We start from the raw sequence: 14,098 nt of genomic DNA, 5'->3' as shown, positions 1-14,098 counted from the left end.
TTTTTATTCTGGCTGACATTTAATCTGATTTTCAATTTTTATTTCCCAAGTTACCTCATTAGTAAATTATATGGTCATTCTTATCTATTACTATAAAGGTATATTGGTTGATTTCTTCAGAGCAATTATAAACAGATACTAATTTGTATCTGATATATATTTAAATCATAAGTTTGAAAATTGTCTTAATGCTTTTAAGCCCCTTATGATACATTGATGTTACCAGCTATCCTGTAGAAAGTGGTTACATAGTAGGGTGCTCTTTTCCACTGAAGAATAATGTGTGGGGAATGATTAGTAATAATCCATATTTTTCACCAGAGAAATATTGTGAACAAAATTTGTGATGTTTCAGCTTTTACCAAAGTTTGATGTGAAATCTTTGCATTTTAAAAAAGTTTCAGATATGATTATTTTTTGTTTTAAAAGTTTCTGTAATTTGCATAATTAATTTGAAAATTAGCCAATATCTTTTTATAAGGTTTTTAGAAAAAATATGATATCTCACTTAGGAGAAACTCTAGCTTTTCATTCATTTCTGTTTAGTGTTCTCTCAATTTAGATGTGAGTTTGTTATTCTCTTACAATCCCAGTCTATTTTACAACCAAACTTAGTTTGAAGATGTGAATTACTTTTGGGTATTGGAAAGGGTCAGTTGTGACAGTATGCTTTGTACCAAGAACATGAGGTAATCACCAGGTATGCTTCTTTTGAAGCATTTGAAATGGCATCCAAATGAAAGCTATGAAATGTAATCTTAAAATGAGAGTTGTGCATGCCAAAATGTAGTCTGCTGGAGGTGGAAAGTGAGTTTGTTTCTGGTGGAGTTGTTATCTATAAAGCTTAAATGGGTGCCTTGCTTTTTAATCTTGGAATAAAAAATGGAAAACATAGTCCCAGGTTGATGACCAGTCCTTGCCTTGGCTTTTAGAAATTAGATATGTGGGCATTATTATGGTGAAATAATATGTAGGAACAATGCTCTATGCTTAAATTAGCTTGTGTAAGTAAATTATGTGCTTTTGGTACTATAGTCTCATGTTGGATTTGGGCAAGGTAGTTACCATTTTTTTTAGAAGGAACTTTTCTTTTTTGATTATTGTCACATGTGTACATGCACATAAATATATATAAGACTTTCTGAGTGCTGAGTCCACTTAATGATGGTTGTATGCATGTGCTTCAAGAACTGACCCCTTGCTGTTTGATAACAAACAGGGGCTCATCCCTGAGGAACACCAACTCTCCCTCCTAACAGTCACCAGTTGCTTGTAGCCTTTATCTAGGGGTGGATCCTTGTAAGATTTTTCTCATTCACCTTCTTCTTTTGATGCATAGTATAATTTATTTAGATTATAGCCATGGTGTAGTCCACATTGTTGAAATTCTTTGGGGAAGAATTACACTACTCCGACATTCTTGTGATTTAAATGGCTTGATAAGACAATTGAGACATATTCATTAGCATGATCCCGTTGTAAAACAAAAATCTGAATTCTGTCAATTGTGTCCTGTCCCTGATTACTTGACCCTAGTGGTGACATTTTCTTCTCTTCATAGTGGTCTATTAGCTGTAAGATGAATAAAGCCTTCCCTCCCTGTAGGTAGTTTTCCAGTCCCTACAGCCTGAGGCTTATATTAATTGTAAATGCTCACGCTTTTTGCTAACTAGCTTTTACATTTTAAGTTAACCCATATCCCTTATGTATGCTCTGCCACGTGGTGGTACCTTTATTAACATGGCACCTTCATCTCCAGCTCCCTCTGCATCTGGCTGACAACTCCTCGGACTCTGTCCTCCCCAGGAACTTCTGTGTCTGGCTGTCTGGCTGTCTGGCTGTCCTGCCTATACTTCTGCCTGGCTACTGGCCTGTAATCAATGAGAACAATATATATTTACAATGTACAGAAGGATTATTCCACAGCATCTCCCCAAGCCGCTTTTAGTCATGGTGTTACCTAGCAATAAAAAGCAAACGAGGACAGGTAAGAAGTACATAGGGCAGAAAACAGGTGGAATACCAAATGAGGAGTTTTCATACATTCTTTCATGAGGAATCAGGGCATGCTAGTCTTCTGGCATCAGTACATGACAGTAGTCAGAGTGTATTCTTGTCCAATGTTTGCATAGTTTCTTGGACCTCTGTTATGTAGGCATGACCTGCTAATGCTCAAGTAGTTTGATCTCAGTCTCAAGGCTAGCTGACCCAAAGTCACTGTGTCTGTAGAGCTTGATCAAATCCTGTCCTGAGACTCCATGGTTATGACCAGCCTCTGCTCTGTCATATCCTCAAACTAGCATGATAGAGATAGGTCTCCAATCCAAGGTGTTCCTTTCAGGCTTTGATATTCTAATGGTTCAGAGATGATTATTTTTTCCAGTAATACCTAAGTCATTACTTCAGTAATGGTTATATAACAAAAAAAGGTAGTGAAATAAACAATACATATCTCACTCAGTAAGAGTTGTTGTTTTTTGTTTTGTTTTGTTTTTAAGGATGTTATCTAGGTGGTTCCTGGCTCAGGATCCTCTGTGAAGATTTAGTCAAGTTGTCACTTAGAGATTGTTCCAGAAGCTTTACTTGGGACTAAAAGATGGCATTTGGGCAGAATATTTTAGTTTCCCATCCTGTGGGCTTCAGGCCTGCTCACAATAGGGGTGTTTTTCCTTGGTTAAATTAACAAGAGAGTGCTGTCAAGATGGAAGCTTCATGGAAGTGACACTGTTTCATTAGGACTGGTAGTCTGTTGATGACCCTCCTCTTTATGGTGGGGGAAGGGACTATGTAAATGATTCGGACCAAGAGGGAGAGACCAGAACAGGCTATGTTAGTTGCTGATTACTGCTGTTCCTGTGTTCCTTTTAGTTAGGAAGTACTGATTCAGTGCAGCTCGCATCTTATGTGAGTATTTTCCAGTCTTTTAAAATCACAAGTAGTGAGCATACCTTTTATTCATTAGTGTGTATAACCATATGAAGGTCTGAAAGGAGTCCATACCTTGATTGTTGATAGATTGAGACCTATCTAGCCCTGGCTGTCCTGGAACTCTTGTAGACCACCCTGGCCTTCAACTGCCTCCTGACTGCTGGGATCAAAGGTTTATACCACAAAGGTCTGTGTCTTTGCTCTTCAGGACTCTGGCTTTGCTTTTTGAAGTTTAAATGACTTCTCACACTTTATCTGCATTGGAAACTACTTGCTTGCTTTCGGAAGTGCTTTCATTGCTTCTGGTATTTACCAGTGTCCAGGAATCTCAATCTTTAAGAACTGAGTATGCTGAGAGACTATCCTCCAGGCTTCCTACTTAGAAAAGTGAGGTTTTTGAGAAGCTGTTAAAAAGTTCACTATAGCTTTCTTCCTTACTGTATAGAGCCATGAATAGAATTGGAATTGCCAGGTAGATGACTATTTGTTAAATGAAAACATTATGAAGTTTTCTTTATATATAAAACTATACAAAAGCTTTAATTTAATAAGATAGACTATCTTCGGATATTACAAATAAAGGAAAATCTCATGTAAGGAGGAGAATAGGGCCTGGTGGTGGTGGTGGCACCACCTTTAATCCCAGCACTTGGGAGAAGGAAAGTGGATCTCTTGAGTTCTAGACCAGTCAGGTATACAGAGTGAGTTCCAGGACAGTCGAGGCTACATAGAGAAACCCTGTCTCTAAAAACGACAACAACAACAAAAAAAGGCAAGACTGGCATGTAACCTTAAGAAAAATATGTTATCATTATGTCATTTTTTCAGCTCAGTTATATGTAACAACAAATTAAGTATTTAAAATATAAACCTATGGAAGTACTACTTTGATAAAGTAAGGCCAGATATGGTTTCTATTGGATTACAATAATTTTAGATGTATTTCTTTAAGTATTTCAGCTGAGTTTTTACTGTAAGAAATTACAAAAGTTTCTTAACAGAGTTTCACAGTTGTACCGTAAATTTAAATATGTGCAAAATTAAGAGTAATAGTATCAATGCAGCCATATTTTCTCTTTTCAGAGACAGATGCAGTCAAACTGGAGCTTTATAGAAGAACTTTTGAAACAGTCCGTCACTGTTCAGGTATGCAGCTAAAGCAAGCATGTGACTTCTGCATTTTATAGTATAAATTTTACTTACAAAAATTAAGCAAACTTAAACTGATTTAAATAACAATTTATGACAGATCTGACATTTTTTGAAGGGTCAGCTCATAGCAATTCATATTAAATCCTTTAAAGATTTTTATTCTTAACACTGAATTTGTCAGTTAAAGGACAAAGATAATTATCTTAGTTGGTGACTTTGAAAGAATGTATTCAAAATAAGTGGGAGATGCTTCAGAGTTAGAAGCCATTCCTTGACTGTACGATAGCAAGCCAGGCGACATGATGAAGGAGATAGTCGGTGGCATTGGAAATGCAGCTCTATCCTCCTCACAGCAGGAAGGTGACTTGCCTTGCTGAGCAATTTGTCTTACAGGCTTGAATCCTATTCTCGCTGATAAGGTCCTCGTTTCTGAGCACTCATTTCATACCTTATCATTTTTCTTTCCGCAGAGCTGTTAATGTAGTGCTTCATGGCCCAGAGGTCAGACTTGACCTCCTTTAAAATACTTTTAAATATCCTGCTCATCGCATCTCTAAATGTGTTGTAGTTCTGTAAAGTTCCATAATGTAAGAAACCCTTTATGGGAGGTTATGGTGTAGAATATTTTTTTAATTTCAGAAATAAATTGCTTTTCTATTAATGAGGATTATTCAAAACTTGAAAAGGCATAAATAATAATATTAGAAGATGACTTTGTGTGCATATGCTTATAGAAGTGGGATATCTGACCATTAAGCCATCTCTTCAGACCAAAACGCTGACTATTTGAAAACTCTAAATGGCTGAAGTTACATATGCTGTCTGTATTAACTGTATGTGAACATAATGTTTCTAATTATCATAAGAACCTTACCAGTTATGAGCTAGATGTCTCGAATACCAGCATTTTCCCAGAAATCCTTTAACCATTGTAAAAGCTATTTTGTTTCATACATTTCTGTATAATTTTAATTATTTTTCTCTACTTTAAATATATTAATTTAGTAACATTTTACATATTTTTTTTAATTTCTGTAATACAGGAAATCAGGGAGTAGTCATGAAATATGAGCTAGATATTGCATTGGCCATTGTCATTTGTATCAGTTACTAATTCATTCTGTAATTTCATTTTTAGAGTTTCATATATGAATACTGTATTTATGTCATTCTGTCCTTTCAGAGGCTTCTCTACTTAATGACTCAGAGCTTTGTTCAAATTAAGCACAAGTCACTGCAGTGAAGTCTGAGTAGTGTTGCATTTCTAGTAATGGTTCCGACATCTGATGTAGTGATGTAGCAGTGACTATGCCTTTTGGGCGTGGTTACTGGTGTGGACGTGACTGATTAAAGGGAAAGGATTGGGGCTTGAGGCAGGACTTCATCCTTGGAGCAGGAATGTCTCGACAATCACTTGCTGATTTCTATGTAAGTTCTTCTACCAATAAAACACCATCGGTTATTCTACCGGATCTGGTTAATTCATTACTACCCACCTATATCTGAGCCAGAAGCTGGGAGCCTCAGTTTTCTAATTAAGTTCTAATTACTTCTGTGCTTGAAGTTCTCTTCCAGCCTTTTGTTTTGTTTTCTCTTGTATTTAATAATTGAAAAATTTTCATAAAACTATAAGAATTTACAGAGATTTTGAAGTCTTTATCATAGACTGTTTCTTGCATAAACACCCATATTGGTCAGGGACAGCAGAAAACAATTTGCAATTAATCTCCTTTCTGTAGAGATACATGCTTTTAATTAATACTTTACATATCCTACCCTCTTTGTGTGTTGACTCCCTGTAACTTAAGACTTTTTTTTTTGTCATTTAAGGATTAGACCCAAGGCCTTGCTAGCAAAGTGTACTCTCCTAGTATGCTAGATGCCCTTCCCTAACCTTGATTTTAAGTACATAGAGTATTTTTACACCATGACTAGCATTTTAATGATAGTAGTTAAAGTTGTTTTGGGCTGGAGAGATGGTTCAGTGGTTATCAGAGCACATGCTGTTCTTCCAGCTGACCTGGGTTCAATTCTCAGCACCCTCATGGCAGCTCACAACTTTGTGTAATTCCAAGATCTGACAGCCCCACACAAACATACATGCAAGCAGTACACCAAAGTACATAAAATAAAAAATAAATAAAAATCAAAAAATGAAAGATTTAAGGTATCTTTAAATACAGATTGCGTGACCAGCCATCTGTTTACCTGGCCTGGGCAAGTCCTGAGCAAACCAAAACGAATCTGTCACCTTGGAATTATTACTAATTCAAGACATTTTCTACATCAGGTTACGTCTTTCTAAGTCAAAGTAATATTGTTCTTGTTCTGTCCAGTTCCACAGCCACTTAAATACTCTCTCTGAGGCTAAATATTAATTAGAATTGTTTGACTAATGGCTCAGGCATATTACTGATTAGCTCTCGCAATTAAATTAACTCATTCTTACTATTGCCTGTATCACCACATGGCCATGGCTTACTGGTAATGCTCTAGTATTTTATCCCTTTCGCAGCTACATGGCATTCTCCTGACTCTGCCTTCCTTTTTTGCATCTTTGTTTGGGTTCCCAGCTAGCTAGCTATATTTTGTCTGGCCGTTGGCTGAAGCAGCATTATCCATCAACCAATAAAACCAATGCATATTCACAGCATCCCATATTACCTCCCTTTTTCTGTCTAATTAAAAAGGAAGGTTTTAACTTTAACATAATAAAATTATATATAACAAAACAATTATCAAGCACTAATTATAATGACAATAGTTAGTCAACTTGTATTTGGTAAAATTAAAGAAAATGCTCTATCATCTAGCCTATCTGTGAGTCTAAAGTTTTGAATCTAATTTATCTTTTATTATAAGTAAGGAAAACTATAAATATCTAGTCTTTAACTCCATCAAAAGCCCCGGAAGGATATAATATTACCTAAGCAAACTGGAAGTTCATCACAAGCAACTTTCAAAACTCTAGAAATGACACAGATATCTGGTGCCAGGACAGTCACCCCAAGTTTCTCTGCAGCATTGGGGCATCCATTTTCAGTCTACAGACCTAGAGTATCTGGCAGACTTCTCAGTAAGGAAATTTGAAGATATGCCTTGTACTTGAAAGGTTCAGGCATTGCACTGGCCTGCCCTGTTACCTAGCAGGATGCACTCAGGCAGCACTCTGGCCAGCCCAGAGTTCTGTGAGAACCACGCAGGTGTAAAGGACCCCTTTAAAGGACTGACCCTGCCTGTTTAAGCTCTCTTGCTCTTACTCTCTTTCCCTCTTACACTTTTACTGTCATCTTACTCTGTCTCTGTCTCTGTCTCTGTCTCTCTCTCTGTCTCTCTCTCTCTCTGTCTGTCTCTCTCTCTCTCTCTCTCTCTCTCTCTCTCTCTCTCTCTCTCTCTCTCTCTCTCTCTCTATCTCTCTCTCTCTATCTCTATCTACTTATCTATCTCTCTCTCTCTGCTCAGCACGGGCTGGTTATGTCTCACCTCCCTTTTCCCTCCCTGTCCACCAAAAAACTCCACGTGGGATCATTGAGTCGCGGTTTGTGTCTCCTTACTGGATAAACCTAAACATTTTAACAACAGTACTGACAAAGATTGTCAGTTGCTTTCTTCTATTTTCTGCAGAATGTCTGGCAGTTTCCTCTGTGAAACTGGAAGCCTGAAGGACCATTCTGTCTTGTCCGGGCAAATTCAGCAATCACTTTCCTGTGGGGTCCTCCATGTTCAGTTTATGCAGCATACAATCAAGCACTCCAGGCAAGAGCAGTTTCTTGCCCAAATAGCCAGTGTTGCCACATTGAAGGCAAATTCCATAACGAGTTCTTCATTGCCCATCATCCTCTTTGAAGTAATTGGTGCTGCCAGGAGCCGACTTGTCTGACTATTAAGAAAAGTCTTGCACTCTGTAGACCTTTGACGTTTTTGAAGATTGCCTGTCTATATGAAATATATTTTTGTATACCTAGAAAACTTAACCAACATGACTATAATTTTGGACAATATAGATGAGTATCTATTCTGTATTTCTTAATTATGCATTGCATTTTTTATTGAGCTGTATAGGTACAATACCTTAAGAGTAGAAATATACAGTAAAACAAAATTAAATTTGTATCAATAAGCAAAAATCAATGCCAGTGTCAAGTATGAAAGATTAATAGTTGTTTATTTTCCCATCATAAAATATACCCTTTATCCCATTACTTCTACATAATCCAGACTTTGTGTATTTTCCATCTTTACATGGCCCATTATAATTATTTATTACTCTATTTCTCCTTTAAGTACCTGAGTTTATTATCCTTAAACTATTTTTTCCTAATCTATGACTTAATCCTCTGTCCCCTCTCTCTGAAGCCAGTCCAGTCCTGTACATTTATCATACATACTGTGATCCGTTTAAAGATCTTTTTGTCTGAGTCTGTCCTTATTGCATATATGTAATTATTTTATAACCAGGAGAGTCTTACAATAATAAATGGGTTTGACTAGGTCTGACATGACTGCTGGCTCTGTCTTTGGCTTTCCAGCATGCCGTCTCTAAGAGCCGTGCCCCCCAACTCTGATTTGTGCCGCCACCTAGCACCTTGTAGCACACTGCTCATAAACATTTTTTGTCTGTTTGAGTAAAAGCTAAATCTGCCATGTAGCGTGCTGTACTGCCTGGAAATGCCTGTGTGTACCACAGGAGGAATCTGCCATGTTGTGTTCAAGCCTGAATGCAGCTGTATCTGTACACCATGGCCTGCATGAAAGATAGAAACATGAAGCTGTCTCTGTATATGTATTCCAGAACCTCCCACACCCCTTCAGCTTTCTCATGTCTTACATGGAAACTCTTAAGAGTCCCACATTGTCATGCCAGATGTAGTTAGAAGTTTTTCTCTGTCTCACCGGATCCCCCTTGCTGCTTATGAAATAATTGCTCAGAGGCTAATATTAAATTACAATTGTTTGGCCAGTGACTTAGACATGTTACTGGCTGGCTCTCTCATAAATAAGACTGTGGCTTACCAGTAATGTTCTGGTATCTTATCCCTTCAGTAGTTACATGGATTTTCCCTGACTCTGCCTTCCTTTACTCTGCATCTTTGTTGTGTTTCCCACCTACCTATGTTTTGTCTGGTCATTGGCTGAAACAGCTTTATTCATCAACCATTGAAAGCAATGCAAATTCACAGCATACAGAGGGACATCCCATGTCACTTACTTGTGGGAGAAGTGTTCGTGCAGTAATAAGTAGTATTCTGGATTTCTCTGGTATTTTTTCAGGGTTGCTGTATCACTATTGCATCAAATTATATTCAATAAGTAACAGGAGCACTTGCTGTAGTTCTTAAGACCCAGTTTTTTTTTTTTTTTTTTTTTTTTTGTGAGGGAGGGATCTAAGTGGTTATGAAGAATGAATACATTTTGATGGAACTCAAGAAGCCCCTACCCAAGCTCTGAGGTTTGTCTTTCGTCTGGAGCATTTCTCTTTCTGTATGTATCAGTAATTACAGATATGTAATTTGTGCATAAATTGACATGTCTACATAGTATCCAAGGTAAAACTTTGAATGCTTCATTATCAAATGTTTGTCCAGTGAAGCATGCCCAAATTTAATATGCCAAATTTCAATTTCAAAAGAAGTCAAGAAGGCATTATTTTATAAAGTAGCTTTCTGGAGCAAATATAGGAGCTATAATAGGAAGAATCATTAGGAAGCACTCTCTCTTACACACACACACACACACACACACACACACTCATAGGAAGAATCATTAGATAGCACTTTTTCTCTCTTATACACACACACACACACACACTCAGACACCCCTGAGAATACGATGCGGAAAGGGGTTCTTAAAATTTAGCATGCCATAGTGTGTTAACCTGGGCTTAAGGATATGTGGGGAAAAAACCCACAGCTCTTCTGGTCTGCTTAAAAAATAAAACTAGTCAGGGGTCATAGGTTTCCATATCCTTATTTAACTGTGTTAGGTAGATTTGGGACTTAAAACGCAGCAAGTCAAATGTGTCTTCTTAAGGATTCAGATTATGAATCTTATTACATTTGTTGTGAGCTTCAGGAGTCAGCATTTAGGCTCCCAGTGCTGTTTCTCTTTGGCAAGTAACAAAATGTAATTAATGTTAATGATAGTCTTGTGCTGGTAATCCTGTGTTGGGATGGTATTTGTTTTTACATTTTACCACCAAGAGACTTCTATGTGAAGGGTTAAGCAGCTTGTGTTGGCTTGACCAGCTAGCTAGGAAGTGTCAGCATTGGGATTTGAGTCTTTACATATAGTTTGTGGATACACGTGAAAGGAAAGCATGCCTGTGTTCCTGTAGTGCTATTGTTATTTCCCTCTGCAGAGAGTGATGAGGAACTACAGGTAAGGAAATGAGGAAACTCAAGTATCTTAGGTATTTTCACTGATCAAATATGTCCACTGATTGCTCTATTCCTATCACGTCATGTACTCTTGTCTTAATTATCTGGACCTGAAAATTGACAAGTCTTCTATCTGTAATTTAACTGATGTACAATAATTTTTCATTTTAAAAATTAACTTCCCTTTTTACTGTTTTAAAAGGTTTTTTTTTTTAAGATTTATTTATTTATTATGAACACAGTGTCTTGCCTGCATGTATGCCTACAGGCCAGTTGAGGGCACCAGATCTCATTATAGATGGTTGGGAGCCACCTTGTGGTTGCTGGGAATTGAACTCAGGACCTCTGGAAGAGCAGTCAGTGCTCTTAACCTCTGAGCCATCTCTCCAGCTTCAGGGTTTATTTTTTATTCTCGTATGTGTTTGCATGAATATGCATGCAGGTGCCCACAGAGGGCAGAGAGTGTTCGATCCCCTAAGACTGGAGTTACAGGCAGTTGTCTTCTGCTAGTGCTCAGACCTAAATCTAAGTCTCTGCAAGAACAGCATGTATGCTTAACCACTGAGTGATCTCTCCAGCTTTGGACACATAGTTTTTAAGAATTTTTAAAAATATGGGAAATGATGTCTGAACCATCTACAGTTATGTTCAGAACATGATCAAGGGAGTCACACTGGGCTTCTGCTACAAGATGAGGTCTGTGTATGCTCACATTCCCATCAACATTGTTATTCAGAAGAACGAGTCTTTGGTTGAAATATAAAATTTCTTGGGTGAAAAATACATCCGCAGTGTTCGGATGAAGACACATGTTGCTTGTTCGGTCTCTCAAGCCCAGAAGGATAAATTAATCGTTGAAGGAAATGATATTGAACTTGTTTCAAATTTCAGCAGCTCTGATCCAGCAAGCCACAATAGTTAAAAACAAAGATATCAGGAAGTTTTTGGATGGTATCTATGTGTCTGAAAAGTTACTCAGTTCCAGAAACAAGATCCTGAATTTAAGTATGATTTGGGGTGTCTTTTAGAACAATAAAAAGACTCGTATTAATAAAAAAATAGGAAATGGTTTAGAATAAGGCAATAGTTGATATACAGAATGTGAAAATATAGAGTAATGAAACATGTTCTGTAATTGGTTATAAGCTTTAACAAAAATGTCTTTTATATATGACATTTAACTGAATCACTTACCTGTCCTTCCAAAACAAGGCATATGTTAAAGCATTTTATTTTAATCTGTAGCCATTAAAGAGCAATATTTTTTAACTTCAAAGTAAAAAGATCTCCTAAAATGCTATATTTAATTTCTTCACAGCTGTATACAGTATGAGGAACATAGGTTCTCAATTCCCAAAGAAAGTAGATTGAATCTGGCATTTGCTAAAATTGTTCTCATTTGCGCTTGTTTTTGATGTAGAATAGTTTGTATAGCAGACCTAAGAGGTGTACTTTCTCTTTGTCTTTCCAAAGTACCTACTTTTTTTGGATTGACTACACATTTTTGGGTATTACATCACAAATCAGTTTGAGATTACAGATAACCCTATCAAGATGAATTTTATAAGCCACTTTCTTTTTGCCTTGATCACATAATAAAATCAATATGCTGTAACTCTGCTTAGTATTATGCTGTAAGCATCAGTAAGAGCTTAGATTTAGATTTGCTTTATAAAGTCAGAATGTCAGTGATGAAACTGCTGGTTCAATGAGTGTACAGGTACTTAGTAGAAATAATCTTTTCTCAGTCTTATAATTAATCTGTTTCTGAAACATTTATGGAGGCTCTTTGTTGAATGAGACATTGGACTGGGCCTTGTAGGCATTATTTTAGGCCTGAGAGAACTCATAGACACTTGAAATCTGAGAGACATACTTAACTCCCTCTTCTGTAGTTACTCATTTTTTATGTTTTTTTTTTCAGTGTAGATGACAGTATTAATATAGCCATTCCCTTAGAAATGTCTCTTTTTCTTTAACTCTTCCCTGTTCAAATATGAAAAGACTTACCTATCCTCTCCTACTCCATTCCTTCCCACAATCACATATTGCTGAAGAAAATTCATCATTCCTTCTTACTTTTCCAAAGTCTTCATGAGAGTCCAGTGACAGTCCACTGTAGACTTTTTGCAAAATAAACTACAAGGACAAAACTAAAACAAAGACAATGTATCCTAATGACTTCATTTAGAACTTCTCTGTATCACACTGTTTAGTACAATATAGGGACCCACTAAACTCTGCATCTTTTGCTTGTTTATGTATTTGTTTTTTTTGATACAGGGTTTCTCTGTATAATAGTTCAGGCTGGCCTTGAACTCACTGAGATCTGTCTGCTTCTGCCGCCCAAGTACTGGGATTAAAGGCATATGCCACCACCTGGCTGAACTCAGCCTCTTACTTGGCACTTAACTTTTCTCTGCCAGGCAAATGTAACTCTATCTTTGCAAATTTGTATCTTCTACCTTCTCAAATGACTTTTTCTTTCTATAGAAAGTATTACTGCTTCTACCAAGAACTAATTTATTTCCTTAAACATCATATAGGGTAACTTCTCACTTGTTCAAGGACTTTCTTTATATATCTCCATTAAAACATATTCTCCATCCCCTTTATCTCCTCAGCCATCAGTGACTGAGTTTCTGACATGTCCAAAGTGCACTTATCAAAGACATCGCTGACTTGCATATTATTAAGTGTAAGAGTTCTTATTTTTCCTCATTTTTCAACTTGTCAATAATGTTCAAACCTGGTGACCATTGGTTTTATTTGACATACTTCATTGGTTTCTATGATAACTAATTTTCCTCCTATTTCATTGGCTATTGTTTTATAGATTCTTTTATATTCCTTTGCTTAGTATCTGTTAGAATTCAAAAAAAAAAAACCAAACTCTATTGTTTACTTACTCCTTGTTTTTATGTATGTTCTTTACTTATTGTATCTAGCTTCTTAGTCTAAAACCAGTTTATATTATGTCAACATCCAGGATTACACTAACAACTTTGACTTCTCCCCTGGGTTCTAGACCTGTGTGTTTTGTTATGTACGTAGTTAACACTCAGTTGGCATCTACTTGTGGATGTGCTATGCATTGCCCCTTTAACTTCTCCATATTCTTTGCCACTATGCACTTTAGTTATTATAAGTTGATATCTTCCTTTGTTTCTTTCCCAAGCCCATCTCTAGAGCTGTTCTGTCTCAGGCTGGGAGCTTTGCTGTTACCTCCTTCCTGGCACTGCATTTCTGTTCTTATTGGCTGCGTTCATTCTCCATGCTCCATATCTTGGCTGAAGAATGCAGGGTAGAGGATAGAGTATGCCAGCCATATCTTGTGAAAGGTAGGGACTGGGGGGTACTGGGAGAAACTGGCAGCCAGTTTCTGCTGTGATGTGTTAATGGACACCTTAGACATTTGTCCTCAGTTTGAGACCTAACAGTGACTGTCACATGACCTTGCTTTGTTCATGCTTTTCCCAGCAATTAAAATTGTGTGAATTCGATGAGTGTCTAGTTTTCCCTTTCTCCCCGAAAGGGTTATCTCTGCTAGTACAGGTACTATTTCTGATTATTGCTGTAGATGTCCTGCTTTAGACCATGCCTCGTATGTACCACACTAAATAAACAAAATAATATGCTAC

General features: G+C 37.0%; 1 protein-coding gene across 1 annotated transcript in view; it reads left to right on the top strand.

Annotated features, from left to right (window-relative positions):
- Nucleotides 1-14,098, top strand: part of Mms22l (MMS22 like, DNA repair protein) — a 124,167-nt gene that overhangs the window by 32,017 nt on the left and 78,052 nt on the right. The window contains exon 11 of the mRNA XM_040740717.1: nt 4,012-4,074. Coding sequence (XP_040596651.1) covers nt 4,012-4,074 — 63 coding nt within the window. The remainder of the gene's footprint in view (nt 1-4,011; nt 4,075-14,098) is intronic.

Source organism: Mesocricetus auratus, unplaced genomic scaffold (assembly GCF_017639785.1).
Source record: "Mesocricetus auratus isolate SY011 unplaced genomic scaffold, BCM_Maur_2.0 Super-Scaffold_6730, whole genome shotgun sequence".
Taxonomy (NCBI): domain Eukaryota; kingdom Metazoa; phylum Chordata; class Mammalia; order Rodentia; family Cricetidae; genus Mesocricetus; species Mesocricetus auratus.
This window is presented reverse-complemented; position numbering and strand designations above follow the sequence as displayed.